General features: G+C 44.1%; 1 protein-coding gene across 3 annotated transcripts in view; it reads left to right on the top strand.

Annotated features, from left to right (window-relative positions):
- The first annotated feature begins 970 nt into the window (after positions 1 to 970).
- Positions 971 to 15,801, top strand: part of kansl1l (KAT8 regulatory NSL complex subunit 1 like) — a 43,747-nt gene continuing 28,916 nt past the window's right edge. For 2 of the 3 annotated variants that reach the window (XM_090230069.1, XM_036974809.2), the window contains exons 1-3: positions 971 to 1,267; positions 1,696 to 2,831; positions 12,857 to 12,998. In XM_090230069.1, the coding sequence (XP_090086195.1) occupies positions 1,822 to 2,831; positions 12,857 to 12,998 (1,152 nt within the window). In that variant the 5' untranslated portion in view covers positions 971 to 1,267; positions 1,696 to 1,821. Of the gene's footprint in view, positions 1,268 to 1,460; positions 1,575 to 1,695; positions 2,832 to 12,856; positions 12,999 to 15,801 lie in introns of all 3 variants that reach the window. The other variant, XM_036974808.2, reaches the window with a different exon arrangement.

Genomic DNA, 15,801 nt, shown 5'->3' with positions numbered 1-15,801 from the left:
TGGGACGAGTTGGACCGCAGAGTGAAGGAAAAGCAGCCAACAAGTGCTCAGCATATGTGGGAACTCCTTCAAGACGGTTGGAAAAGCATTCTGTCATCAAGGCAATGGGTGGCTACTTTGAAGAATCTAAAATCTAAAATATATTTTTATAACACTTTTTTGGTTACTACATGATTCTATATGTGTTATTTCATAGTTTTTATGTCTTCACTATTATTCTACAATGTAGTTAATAGTAAAAAATTATGAAAAACCCTTGAATTTCTTGATGTGTCCAAACTTGGTGTGTCCAAGTACATTTCTTGCATTTCTATGCATTTTGACATGACTAATACTGTGTTCTTATGCTCAAACATAATCAAATCAATGTGGGTATGATTTTCTAGCTTTTCTTTTGTTGATTGTAAGTTCTCAAGTTATTATAGGCTAATATAAAAAAATATCTAGATCCCATTTTATTTTCAAAATACTTTATATATGGTTTTAGTCGTTTAAGTTTACAGTGAAAGCATTTTTCCCATCCCAAAAATGTATTTAATTGTTTTATTTTAAATGGCATCCTGCAACCCACCTGGACCCCTGCCGATGCGACCAGTGGTGTAGTGGAGGGTGAACACTAGAAAACCAGTTCACCCACTTTGTTTTTGCTTTAGAGTTTACACACCTTTTGCAAAAAAATACATTAAAATTAGAATGAGCGTTACATTTTCACCACCCCATTTTTGTTTTTACCACTAGACTACTCCATTGGCCGTGACCTATAAGTGAGTCCTGACCCACAGTTTGGGAACCACGGGGCTAGTATATGAAAGAATCGAGAATTTGAACCGAAATTGTGATACAATCAATGGATAAAACTAGAAAGTAAAAACCGTTCCAACGTTCTTCTACGACTGAATATTATTGGTCCTGGATGGCATGATATTTGCATAGACTTGCCTCCATGGACGAATCCACGCCCCCAACCCTCACTCACTCAGGCAACAACTCAACGTCAAACACAGAGCAGCTGCGGTTCTATGGTCCTATGGAAATAGCTGGGCTGTTCATTGACTTGTTTGAGCCACTGCCATCCATGGAAATAGGACCGCGGAGAAAGGACTGTCAACCGAAAGATCTTCTGATAAACTATCTAACCATACGTTAACGGTTAACGTTAACAAATCTCTGCTCTGCTCCACCTAACTTTGCTACCAGTACACACACACCTGACAGTAAGGTTCCAAGAATATTTTTTTTTCGTGGATCCTGTCGATTTTCATTCAAGGTGAGTAACGTAGGAAGAAGATGGTCGATGATTTGTGTGTTCCAGAAAGCTGTGAAACTTATTGATTTATGCCTGCCAACGGCCTTGTTGTTCGGTACTAGCTATTTATGTAACTTCGCTAAATAAATCGATTAGGTTGGATGTCTCTCTGCAGTAAGACAATTGTAAATGTAATCCGTTTCCTCCTTGTTAGTTCATTGACTTGTTTGAGCCACTGCCATCCATGACGTAAACTAACAGTGCAGTTAGGTGACAGTGCCAACTTCTAGTGGTTTGTTTCTTTCTGTCGTCATCGTTCTCTCTATAGGTAAGCTAATGTATCCAACTACCTGGATGTTTTTCTACCCATAATTTGCTGTTTTTAGTATATCTAGTTAATTTTCAGTTTGGAGGATGAAGTGCTGATAGTGTTTTATTATTTGGTCTAGGGAAAGTTTGAGGCCGATCTGACATCCCCTGGTGTGACAGAGAAGAGTGAACGGTCCCAGCCCTGACCAAGCTCTTCAAAGACGCCCAATGGATTCCACTTGGCGACCACTCTCGACCTCAGCAACATGGATGCAGATGGGGCAATGCTCAACATTGAGTGTGATCGTCAGTTGAAACTAAAGGAGGGCAGCTATGCTCAGAATGTGTGGCTGAACTTCTCCTCTCTGCCCTTTCTGGACCACTTTTTCTCTGACACGAGTCTCCTTGAGGTTTCAGAGTCGCTCCTGTCCCCTCTGCTACAGGCCTCAGCTGAACAGTACAACACAGTGCTTCTCTCCAGCCCTGGTTCCCTGTGCAATCTCTTGTTCCTCAACAAAAACCTGAAGAATTCCCTGGCGGACTGTCCAGGTGCACAAGACATGTATTTTGTTCCCGTCACTGAACACAATAGCCACGGTGTGGTTCAGCAGCAGTGTCAGCACAGTGGCTATGGACCAGATGGCTATGATATCCCCCAGTCACCTACAAAACACTGCCAGGGGGATCTCATGTCCCAGTACAACCCTGCTGTCCCCACACCTGGCATAGCGAGGCAGGAGGAGGGGGACACCATCAGCACAGACACAGCTCTAGCCCAGCCATGGACCAAAAGGACTAGGAGCCAAGGCCAGGAGCAGCCTGTGACTGCAATGGTGGAAGAGGCAGTGAGAGAGCAGACACGGTGGCATCTCTCCCAACAAGCAGCCCTGTTCGGACAGGCTGGGCGGATCCAGAGGAGGCTCCAGGCTCTGCTAGGGGACCACATCTCTCGCCACTGCATCTTCCAGCTGGAGGGTCTAAAGAAGAGGCAGGGCAGGGAGACCCCGGGTCCCCCCTCACCCCCAGCTGACACCAAACCCTTTGATCCAGCCATGGGGCAGAGACCGACAGGCACACAGAGCCACAGGACACAGGGGCCTGCCCTACTGCAAACCTTCTCAGTCCCATCCTCTTCTAAAGACATCCAGGAGTTTGCCAGCTATGCCCAGGCTGTAATGCGCACGGTGCAGGAGGCTGTAGACTCTGATGTCACAGAGAGCAGCTCAGATGAAGAATTGGAGCCTGAGCAGAAATGGGGGACCAGGTCTCAACCAGTGTGAGTAGAGGGAGCAAGAGAGACATTCTGGTAATATGCTGTAATTATAATGTTCTTTATTACTCATGAGAAACACAATCTATAGTTCAGTTGAGTAAGAATGATAGTGTTGTATTTCAGGCTTTACTGGGATGCAAAAATATTGCCATAGGCTAAACTTAGGGCCCTATTAAAGTTGTTTTATTTTTTTGCCTGATTTTGTTTTCTCTGTTTGTTTTCTCCAGGTTTCAGTTTTTTGTTCTGGTCAGGTTTTCACTCAATTTTTTAAACATTTGTTTTTATAGAACATTAAATGCTGTTGGCGGCCACGAAAAATCTGAACTCATCATCCATACCCACATCCATACCCACACATGCAATCAATTGATTTGCGCAGTCAATCAATCAATCAAATTTATTTTATATAGCCCTTCGTACATCAGCTGATATCTCAAAGTGCTGTACAGAAACCCAGCCTAAAACCCCAAACAGCAAGCAATGCAGGTGAAGAAGCACGGTGGCTAGGAAAAACTCCCTAGAAAGGCCAAAACCTAGGAAGAAACCTAGAGAGGAACCAGGCTATGTGGGGTGGCCAGTCCTCTTCTGGCTGTGCCGGGTGGAGATTATAACAAAACATGGTCAAGATGTTCAAATGTTCATAAATGACCAGCATGGTCGAATAATAATAAGGCAGAATAGTTGAAACTGGAGCAGCAGCACAGTCAGGTGGACTGGGGACAGCAAGGAGTCATCATGTCAGGTATTCCTGGGGCATGGTCCTAGGGCTCAGGTCCTCCGAGAGAGAGAAAGAAAGAGAGAATTAGAGAGAGCATATGTGGGATGGCCAGTCCTCTTCTGGCTGTGCCGGGTGGAGATTATAACAGAACATGGCCAAGATGTTCAAATGTTCATAAATGATCAGCATGGTCGAATAATAATAAGGCAGAACAGTTGAAACTGGAGCAGCAGCACAGCCAGGTGGACTGGGGACAGCAAGGAGTCATCATGTCAGGTCATGTCAGTCAATCTATTTGTGCTGTTAAACTACAAACTGACTTAACTAAATGCATTTTACCAGTATCCAGGGCCGAACCTGGCATTTTGTGGGACCTATGCGAGATTTGGTTGGTGGGCCCCCACGTCACGGGCAAAACATTGTACTGGCCCCATCTTTAAATGTTAGTTTAAAGTTAATTTCCTGCAATTCTACACATTTTTGCCATGGGTTGTAGAGGAATGTTTTAGTTTTAGAGCAAGTTTTCTGCAATTCTACACATTATGCCTTGAGCACAGAGAAAAGTTTGCAATGTTATACCAAATGTCATGCAATTCTACTCATTTTGCCATGACTTATATAGTGTTAACATGTGCTACATGACCAAAAGTATGTGGACACCTGCTCGTCAGAACATCTCATTCCAAAATCATGGGCATTGGCCTCCAATCTTGTGGGAAGGCTTTCCACTATGTGTTGGAACATTGCTGCGGGGACTTGCTTCCATTCAGCCACGAGCATTAGTGAGGTCAGACACTGATGTTGGGCGACTAGGCTTTCAGTCGGCATTCCAATTCATCCCAAAGGTGTTCGATTGGGTTGAGGTTAGGGCTCTACAGGCCAGACAAGTTCTTCCACACCGATCTCGACAAACCATTTCTGTATAGACCTCGCTTCGTGCACGGGGGCATTGTCATGCTGATACAGGAAAGGGCCTTCTCTAAACTGTTGCCACAAAGTTGGAAGCACAGTATTGTCTAGAATGTCATAGCGTTAAGATTGCCTTTCACTGGAACTAAGGGGCCTACCCCGAACCATGAAAAACAGCCCAGACCATTATTCCTCTTCCACCAAACTTTACAGTGGTTACTATGCATTGGGGCAGGTAGCGTTCTCCTTGTATCCGCAAAACCCAGATTTGTCTTTTGGACTGCCAGATGGTGAAGCATGATTCATCACTCTAGAGAATACGTTTCCACTGCTCCAGAGTCCAATGGCTGCGAGCTTTACACCACTCCAGCCGATGCTTGGCATTGCATATGGTGATCTTAGGCTTGTGTTCGGCTGCTCGGTCATGCAAACCCATTTCATGAAGCTACTGACGAAAAGTTATTGTGCTGACGTTGTTTCCAGAGGCAGTTTGGAACTCCGGTAGTGAGTGTTGCAATGGAGGACAGGCTATTTTCACTCGTTACGCACTTCTGCACTCGGCCTACTACTTCACGGCTGAGCTGTTGTTCTCCTAGACGTTTCTACTTCACAATAACAGCACTTACAGTTGACCGGGGCAGCTCTGGCGGAGCAGAAATGTGACAAACTGACTTGTTGGAAAGGTGGCATTTTATGAAGGTGCCACGTTGTAAGTCACAGCTCTTCAGTAAGGCCATTCTACTGCCAATGTTTGTCTGTGGAGAGTAAATGGCTGTGTCCTCGATTTTATACACCTGTCCACAACGGGCAATCCACTAATTTGAAAGTGTGTCAACATACTTTTGTTTATATAATGTACACTGCTCAAAAAAATAAAGGGAACACTTAAACAACACAATGTAACACACTGTTCAATCAAACTGTCCACTTAGGAAGCAACACTGATTGACAATAAATTTCACATGCTGTTGTGCAAATGGAATAGACAACAGGTGGAAATTATAGGCATTTAGCAAGACACCCCCAACAAAGGAGTGGTTCTGCAGGTGGGGACCACAGACCACTTCTCAGTTCCTATGCTTCCTGGCTGATGTTTTGGTCACTTTTGAATGCTGGCGGTGCTTTCACTCTAGTGGTAGCATGAGACGGAGTCTACAACCCACACAAGTGGCTCAGGTAGTGCAGCTCATCCAGGATGGCACATCAATGTGAGATGTGGCAAGAAGGTTTGCTGTGTCTGTCAGCGTAGTGTCCAGAGCATGGAGGTGCTACCAGGAGACAGGCCAGTACATCAGGAGACTTGGAGGAGGCTGTAGGAGGGCAACAACCCAGTAGCAGGACTGCTACCGCTGCCTTTGTGCAAGGAGGAGCACTGCCAGAGCCCTGCAAAATTACCTCCAGCAGGCCACAAATGTGCATGTGTCTGCTCAAACGGTCAGAAACAGACTCCATGAGGGTGGTAATGAGGGTCCGACGTCCACAGGTGGGGGTTGTGCTTACAGCCCAACACTGTGCAGGACGTTTGGCATTTGCCAGAGAACACCAAGATTGGCAAATTCGCCACTGGCGCCCTGTGCTCTTCACAGATGAAAGCAGGTTCACACTGAGCACATGTGACAGACGTGCCAGTCTGGAGATGCCATGGAGAACGTTCTGCTGCCTGCAACATCCTCTAGTTATGACCGGTTTGGCGGTGGATCAGTCATGGTGTGGCGTGGCATTTCTTTGGGGGGCCGCACAGCCCTCCATGTGCTCGCCAGAGGTAGCCTGACTGCCATTAGGTACCGAGATGAGATCCTCAGACCCCTTGTGAGACTATATCCTGGTGTGGTTGGCCCTGGGTTCCTCCTACTGCAAGACAATGCTAGACCTCATGTGGCTGGAGTGTGTCAGCAGTTCCTGCAAGAGGAAGGCATTGATGCTATGGACTGGCCCGCCCGTTCCCCAGACCTGAATCCAATTGAGCACATCTGGGACATCATGTCTCGCTCCATCCACCAACGTCACGTTGCACCACAGACTGTCCAGGAGTTGGAGGATGCTTTAGTCCAGGTCTGGGAGGAGATCCCTCAGGAGACCATCCGCCACCTCATCAGGAGCATGCCCAGGCGTTGTAGGGAGGTCATACAGGCACGTGGAGGCCACACACACTACTGAGCCTAATTTTGACTTGTTTTAAGCACATTACATCAAAGTTGGATCAGCCTGTAGTGTGGTTTTCCACTTTGATTTTGAGTGTGACTCCAAATCCAGACCTCCATGGGTTGATAAATTTGATTTCCATTGATAATTTTTGTGATTTTGTTGTCAGCACATTCAACTAGGTAAAGAAAAAAGTATTTCATAAGAATATTTCATTCATTCAGATCTAGGATGTGTTATTTTAGTGTTCCCTTTATTTTTTTGAGCAGTGTACTTCTGTCGGTCAATTTCTTAAGCTAAGACAGGCGGGAGGAGGGGGCGTTCCAAACAATAGGTACCATAACGTTGGATGCCAACCGGCGATAAACCCCACAAGAAGAGGTGATGGTGAAAATGGTAGACAGTGGCTTTCACCCTCCACTGTCGGACACTGTTTTCCCGCAGTTCAGCTAACGACGACGAGCCTCAAAAAGTAGCTACATTTGCCGCTTTACTCGTTTACCAATGAAAGTTGCAGGAGGGGTCTGAAACCTCTCTAAATATATCTACAAAGTCGGTAAATTGGCAGCGCTGAAACTGACTCTGTGGGAATAGGGCTCCAACGGGCCGCCCCCTTCTTGCCTTCTGAATGATGTCGGTGTTGGTTAAAGTAAGCTACTTCTATGCAAATGTTGATCAGTACAATAAAATAAGTCCCAAATCGAAGGGAAACAGATTGTCATCTGTAGTCCCTTGAAATCAGCTAAAACCAACTCAATAACTCAATGCATGTACACACTTCTATTGAATAGGTTATGCATTCACCTGTATTGTGAATAGCCAGCCCTATGCTACATCTAGATTTACTCCGTTTATCAATAGAGATTTACCATTCAAATAAATTGTTAGATTTGTAAAAACGAAGCCTAATTAATTATTTAATGCATACATTGCCGTCTCTGAAAATGTTTGACGTAGAACATTATGATATAATGATATTGAACTCAAAAGATGCTCAACGATTGAACAGCGTGGTAGCTGAGTTTATCCGTGTGGATCAAGTGCCGTTCTGTGACTTATTAAACTGTGTGCTTTCTTTTGTTGCCGTGGGTTTGATTTGGTATCGTGATACTAAACCTGCAATCGGTTTAAAATGAAATATTCTGATATTGTGACAATACTAGTCAGTGACTGGCATAATGAGAAAAAATGCTAATGCACAACCAAATTTTGAAATCCTACCTCTCAACAGTAAGTTAAGACCCTGACTTTTTATTTTTATTTTGTTATTGATCTTCGGGCCTACAAAAGGGGCTGCCAGTTGCCCATCCCTGTTCTAAGTCCACAACAATGCGTAAACCACATGAGTAAGACCACTTTAGAGGTCTTGGAAAGATGTAAGAAATGTAGATTTTGCGGTGTAGCTTGTTTGGTTAGCAATGTTTCGCTAGCGTTCATGTGTTTTGCAATTTGTGAAAACAAATGGCAACTGAATTGACACATAATTATGATATCATTCTGCCAGATAGGCTTAGGCTACATTGTAGTTAATGTTTAATTGAGAAGGTTTTTGGGAAAGCCTTACCAACTACCAGAAGGCTGTCATTATATTTGCCTCATCGCTAACCTCTACACAAGGTGATAGACAAACACGCGCACACACACAGACAGGGGCATGTGCTGTTTGTTGCCTCTTCAGAAAGTTCAAGGAAAATACACCACTGATGTTCATGTCTTAATGATCTTGCGCAAATGAATGAATGTTCTACACTGAAAAAAAAGTATAAATGTAAAATGCTTGTCCCATGTTTTATGAGCTGAAATAAAAGATCCCAGAAATGTTCCATACGCACAAAAAGCTTATTGCGCTCAAATGTTGTGCACAGATTTTTTTACATCTGTGTTTAGTGAGCATTTCTTCTTTGCCAAGGTAATTCATCCACCTGACAGGTGTAGCATATCAAGAAGCTGATTAATCAGCATGATCATTACACAAGTGCATCTTGTGCTGGAGACAATGAAAGGCCACTCTAAAATGTGCAGTTTTGTCACACAACACAATGCCACAAATGTCTCAAGTTTTGAGGGAGTGTGCAATTGGCATGCTGACCATGCAGGAATGTCCACCAGAGCAGTTGCCAGAGAATTGAATGTTCATATCAAATCTTATTGGACACATACATACTTAGCAGATGTTATTGCGGGTGTAATGAAATGCTTGTTCCTAGCTCCAACAGTACAGTAATATCTAACAATTCACAACAATACACACATGTAAAAGTACAATAATGGAATTAAGAAATAAATATTAGGAGAAGCAATGTCAGAATGGCATTGAATAGAATACTGTATATACAAATGAAATGAGTAAAGCAGTATGTTAACATTTTCTATCATAAGCCACCTCCAACATCATTTTAGAGAATTTGGCAATACGTCCAACTGGCCTCACAACCGTGGACTACGTGTATGATGTCGTGTGGGTGAGCGGTTTGCTGATGTCAACGTTGGGAACAGAGTACCCCATGGTGGCACTGGGGTTATGGTATGTGCAGGCATAAGCTACAGACAAGGAACACAATTGCATTTTATTGATGGCAGTTGAATGCACAGAGATACCGTGACAAGATCCTGATGCCCATTGTCGTGCCATTAATTCGCTGCCATCACCTCATGTTTATTTACACAATTCTGGGAAGCTGATAATGCCCCAGTTTTTCATGGCCTGCATACTCACCAGACATATCACCCATTGAGCAAGTTTGGGATGCTCTGTATCGACACGTATGACAGCGTGTTCCAGTTCCCGCCAATATCCAGCAACTTTGCACAGCCATTGAAGAGGAGTGGTTCAAAATTCCACAGGCCACAATCAACAGCCTGATCAGCTCAATGCGAAGGAGATGTTTTGTGCTGCATGAGGCAAGTTCTGATCCACGCCCCTACCTTTTTTTAAGGTGTCTGACCAACAGATGCATATTTGTATTCCCAGTCTTGTCAAATCCATAGATTAGGCCTTAATTTATTTATTTAAATTGACTTTCCATATCTGAACTGTAACTCAGTAAAATCTTAGAAATTGCTGCATGTTGTTGAATTGTTGCAAATTGTTAAATTCTGTTTTAAAGTCTCGATTCCGTCAGTGGTCTGTGCAACGCAGATTTGATAGAGCCCTACTAGCTGTACGCAACAGGAACAGCATTTTCAGAGGTAACTGTGTCACTGGATGAGATTTTGTTAAAAGTTGTTAGCTGAACACCTGTAGCTTTGACCTTGGGTCTGTTTCTTGTTTAAAAAAGGCATGTATTTTAAATAGCTGTGGTGTTTTCCTGGATATCATAGTGGGTTATTAGAGCTAAATAAACAAGGTTAGGCAGAGAGGTAGGTTATGAGAAACACATTCTATGTGTGACTGAGTTAATTGTAAATGGAAAACACAGACCCTAAACACGTTAAAATTACATTTCATTTGACACACACAACCAGCTTTTACCATTATATAGTCTACTTCCCCATTCATCTAACCCAGCCAGATTCCTATGAGAGTGCCTTTAGCTGATTGTTGCCGGGGGAAAGGAGCCCATAACAACCGTTGGAGATTAACAGGGAGTTGATTGTAGGTTTAATCCTGACCTGGCTGCATAGATATGCAGAATCGCAATTTAATCCCCCTGTTGCAGAAGAACCTTCCTGCAATGCATGGAATGTAAACCTTGTGTAGTTGAGGTTTAAAAAGGGTTCTAAAGTTAGTAGTTTCCACTTTTAAATTTAACTTGGATTTCCCCTTACAAAACATGTATCAACCACTACAAAAATGTCCATTTAATTATAATCCACATAATCATTCACATTTCCTATTGCTTCAGAATGATTTTCCTGCTGTAGCAAACTGCTTCAATTTAATATCGTACACCTGTAGTTGGTCTCTGGCACCTTGTTAGCAGATTCCCTAACAAACAAGTGTTGAGAGGAGTTGAGAGAGGAAAAAGAAACAGGGCGGGACTAGAATGACAGCTGTAGAAAGTCAGCCCTCCCTCACTATGGAAGTAATTTAGCAGTTCCAACACTTCCAGTGTTGGGCTTCCCCTCATAGCCTAATGTTTCATTTTGACCCAATAAGCCCTGGGTAAACTTGGTGCCCTTTCCCTTCATAAAGCTGTGGAGACTGGAAAGTGTGATGTTTCTTTGTTTGCCTTGCGAGGACCTATCTGGTTGGTCTTTAGTCTGCCTCAGATTCCTCCACAGCCCCTGGCCCTCTACAGCTCTCACTCCCAATATGCTGTGCTTTCTCGCTCCATTGACCCAGAAGAGAGAAGGGAAGTATTTAAATTAGGAGAATGTTGGTCTGTCTGTTTGTCTCCCTACCTACCTGGTATCTGTTACATCTCTGCCCTGGTAGGATGCTAGTAACATCTCTCTGATATAGAAACACTGTGCCAGGTTTCTTAGCATTAAGTCAAGTTTCATGTCTCTTGTTTGCCCTGAGTCCAACGCACGGATTATCAGTTCTCTTCTAGTCAGGTAACCTGCTCACCATGTCTGGAATGTAGTGATATAGGAAGGCGACAGGGTTTGCATGGGGCAGAAGGGACATGAGGGGGATGTAGAAGGGATGTCCTTGATTCCCTGTCTAATAAACAGGGGCGAATGACAAAGGGGTACAGGTTTATGAACTCCAGGAACTGGGGGATGGGGGGGGTCTGGCATCATTCTGGCGGTAATGGTCTTGTCTTTGTTGGAGCCCCTATCTCCTGCTGGGTAGAACACAGAACTAGAATCGTTCCAAGTCTGTTCTATTCATTCAATTTCTTTGGGGTAGAATGGTCTGTCTCTGTGGCCTTCCTTCCATTAGCTCCTCCATGGGGGAAAGTTTATGGCATACACATCCTCCCCCGGGAATATGTTTCGGAGTGGATGGGCTATTTTGGGCCTCTCGACAATGTTAAAACAGTGTGGTTACAACTGTTAATTTTTGTCCACTGTATGTCCATAGTTTGACTTGGGAGTGACCGTGGCAGACTAGGCTAATTCCTGGAAAGTGAAATGAGGGGCACACCCTGTAGGCTTTACTTTATGCCCCAAACTACAGCAATAACAGTGTATTAAGAAAGCAGAGCTCAGCTTTTTGCTCAGTTGGGTTCAGGGCTGAAAACGTGTGTAACTGCAAGAGTAGGTTTTAAAATTGCCCCACAAGTATAGAATAGGTGGGTGGGGGGGTGTTTTCCATTGGCCAGCAGCAGTGTCTTTCTGGAGAATGGAGATAGTGCCCAGATACTGTGGGCTGTTTGTTTGTTACAACCTGGAAGTGGATGGCTGCTCCAGTCCTCTCTCGCCTCCTCTCCACTGTGTCGGTGTGCTGCCTGCCTCAGCCCCAGCGCCTGCAATTGTGTTGGAGAGGAGAGATTGCTTGCCTGGGGATGGAGGTGACATCTCTCTTTTGCTTACACTTCTACAGAGTGTGGAGAAGTTCCACCACCTATCCTACAACTCAAGGGATGTCAAAAGTAATTTTCACTTTCCTTGTTGTGAAATGAAACCAAATGTAGAGGTTTTAGTTTGAGAGGCTACAGCATTGGGCCTGTGTTTGTTAGTGTGGTGGTCTATGCCCCACCATTCAAGCCGACCCAGCCGGTCTGATAACCTTTCCCTTTAGTTGTCCACTCTGTTTGAAGTGGCTTGCTCCTGGCATTCCCAGGGCCGCTTCACAGAGCCATGGTAACGAAAGCTAACTGGACTGTAGAGTGTCTGCCACAGACAGCTAGCTAGCCTACACCAGAGGAATAGTGGAACGCAGTCAGGAGCTCCATGGAAACCTACACACAGGCACAGCTTGCTGGTGATTTATTTGTGACCTAGATAGACTTCCTACTAGTGTCACTAGCATAAGAACAATTTACCCTCATTAGCCTACAGTATCTGCCACCAATATGAAGAAGCTGATATGCAAAAGCAGCATTTTCATCTGATGCTTTAATAGGGTGAATAATGTAGGTCGTAGTGTATTTGTTGCTGTGTAAACATCAACCATATGTCCTCAGCCTCTGTACTGTTCTGCTGGGCTATCTATATTGTAAAGGTCAGTAAACATACACACACTCCAACCATTCAACCTGTTTCAAGGAAGAGTTTGTATTTAATCTGATTTTTAAAAAATCATACAAAACCTAGAGAAATGAATATGCTTGTCTGGTCTTACGCTAAACACAATGGCAGCATTAGCACGTCTCTCTTCTATTCACGGTCTCTCTGGCTCTCCCTTTCTCTCGCTTCTCTGTCACAGTAGGCCTGGGTGTGAGTGGAGGTGGCAGAAGGAGAGGGCTGAGGCGGGCAGCAGATGGACCTGGCTACAGCTGCGTGTGGCAGAGCTCGAGGGACGCATCCAACAGCTGGAGGACCTGCACAAACAGATCACCTTCACCAAGGTAAGGCCCAGGTCCCCAGTAGGCACGCCCCAAGGTTTAATTCGTTCATTGAAATGGTGTGTTTGGAAAAGGATTAACCATTTTGTTAGTCAGTCTCACCCTGCAGGAAATTAGCTGTAAAATAGCTAATTATCCTCTCTGTGCCGTGGCAAAATGAGTAGAGTTGCATGAAATTAGTTAGAAAATAGTTCAATCTCCTCTCTGTGCTGTGGCAAAATGAGTAGAGTTGCATGAAATTAGTTATAAAATAGCTAAATCTTCTCTCCGCCCCATTGCAAAATGCGTAGAATGGCAGCAAACATTTTGTCTACATCCCATGGCAAAATGTGTAGAACTATGCAGACCCGTGAGCAACTGTGGCCCTTCATGATGAGTTCTGATTTTTTTTGTCCCCCCCACCCCTATCAAAGTTGCCCATCCCTGCTCTAGGCAGTCCCCTGTAGAATTAGATACACCTGTGTGTGCGTGTGTCACATCAGTGTGGACATGTTCTTCTACCCTCTGTAAAATGCCTGTGGTGTTTTTAATTTCTTTCATTTCCTAATTTAGTCATTGTCACTCAGATCGCATCAGCAGTCATGAGTAGGGCTGTTACGGTGACAGTATTACCGCCACACCGGCGGTCACGAGTCATGAAGGCAGTCGAATTCCACGTGACCGTTTAGTCACGATAATTAGGCTTCTCCAGGCTTTGATGCTGCTGATGGTAGGCTACTAATGACCAATCTTGCTAACTGCCTTGTACTATATTGCCCCTCCAATCGAAAATCTAATCAAACACTTCATGAGAGCCCATGAGCTCATGTTGCACAACATTTCTATAGGCTATGCAACTGCGTGAGAAAATAGTGACAGCCACTAATAAAAAGAGGAGCTTTCTATAGGCTAGGCCTACTATATTTCTCAACTTTCCTAATCTTTACAACAGGAGTATAACCTACCTGGCTGGCATGAGAATTAACCATGGGAAAAGTGTCCTGCATTCGGTATTTACAGTGCCTTCGGAAAGTATTCAGACCCCTTGACCTTTTCCACAATTTGTTACTTTACAGACTTATTCTAAAATTGATTATTTTTTAAATCCTCAGTAATCTACACACAATACCCAATAATGACAAAGCAAAAAGTTGTTTTATTTTTTATTTTGCCACTTTATAATTTATGTATTTTTTAAACAGAAACCTTATTTACTGTACATAAGTATTCAGATCCTTTGCTATGAGACTCGAGGTGCATCCTGTTTCCATTGATCATCCTTGAGCTGAAACTTGATGGGAGTCTACCTATGGTAAGTTGAATTGATTGGACATGATTTGGAAAGGCACACACCAGTCTATATAAGGTCCCACAGTTGACAGTGCATGTCAGAGCAAAGCCATGAGGTCGAAGGAATTGTCCGTAGAGCTCAGAGACAGAATTGTGTTGAGGCACAGATCTGAGGAACTGTACGAAAAAATGTCTGCAGCATTGAAGGTCCCCATGAACACAGTGGCCTCCATCATTCTTAAGTGAAAGAAGTTTAGAACCACCAAGACTTCCTAGAGCTGGCCACCCGGCCAAACTGAGCAATTCAGGGAGAAGGGCCTTGGTCAGGGAGGTGACCAAGAACCCGATGGCCACTCTGACAGAGCTCTAGAGTTCCTCTGTGAAAATGGGAGAACCTTCCAGAAGGACAACCATCTCTGCAACATTCCACCAATCAGGCCTTTATGGTAGTGGCCAGACAGAAGCCACTCCTCAGTAAAAGGCACCGAAAGACTCTCAAACCATGAGAAACAAGATGATCTGGTCTGATGAAACCAAGTTTCAACTCTTTGGCCTGAATGCCAAGTGTTACATCTGGATGAAACCTGGCACCACCCCTATGGTGAAGTATGGTGGTGGCAGCATCATGCTGTGGGGGAGTGGGAGACTAGTCAGGATCGAGGGAAAGATGAACGGAGCAAAGTACAAAGATCCTTGATGAAAACCTGCTCCAGAGCGCTCAGACTGGGGCGAAAGAATGTCCTTGAGTGGCCCAACCAGGGCCCGGACTTGAACCCGATCTAACATCTCTGGAGAGACCTGAAAAATAGCTGTGCAGCAACGCTCCCCATCCAACCTGCCAGAGCTTGAGAGGATCTGAGAGAAGAATGGGAGAAACTCTCCAAATACAGCTGAGCTTGTAGCGTCCTACCCAAGAAGGCTCGAGGCTGTAATTGCTGCCAAAGGTGCTTCAACAAAGTACTGACTAAAAGGGTCTGAATATTTATGTAAATGTGATATTTCTGTTTTTATTTTTAATAAATTAGCAACAATTTCTATAAACATGTTTTTGCTTTGTCATTATGAGGTATTGATAGTTTATCAACATTTTAAGCTAAACGTTCTGATCTGTTGCCCCAGCCTCATTGCGTGAAGTTCTTTTGATGCTGTGGTTGTATTCATTTGAGATCTATTGCATCCCACAAATGTCCCAGACTGGTTGGAATATATTTTTTATTGCGCAGAATAGAATAGCTCAACTTTTGTACTATGGAGGAAAGGAAAGAGTGATATCTAGTCAGTTGTACAACTGAATGCCTTCAACTGAAATGTGTCTTATGCATTTAACCCAACCCCTCTGAATCAGAGCGGTGCGGGGGGCTGCCTTAATCGACATCCACGTCTTCAGTAGATTGACATAGGCTAGTGCTTTTTCTGTTCGTTAGGCCTACTCATCTTGTTGCGTCCCCGATGTGTCTGTCCTCACTAGCCTGAGGTTCTTTGGAGCATACAGCCGGAAGAAGGGAATTATATCTATTATATTCAGCCCAAGGGTACA

This window comes from Oncorhynchus mykiss, chromosome 3 (assembly GCF_057628025.1).
Source record: "Oncorhynchus mykiss isolate SJ-2025 chromosome 3, ASM5762802v1, whole genome shotgun sequence".
Taxonomy (NCBI): Eukaryota; Metazoa; Chordata; class Actinopteri; order Salmoniformes; family Salmonidae; genus Oncorhynchus; species Oncorhynchus mykiss.
The sequence above is the reverse complement of the archived record's forward strand: the minus strand, read 5'-3'. Positions and strand labels throughout refer to the sequence as shown.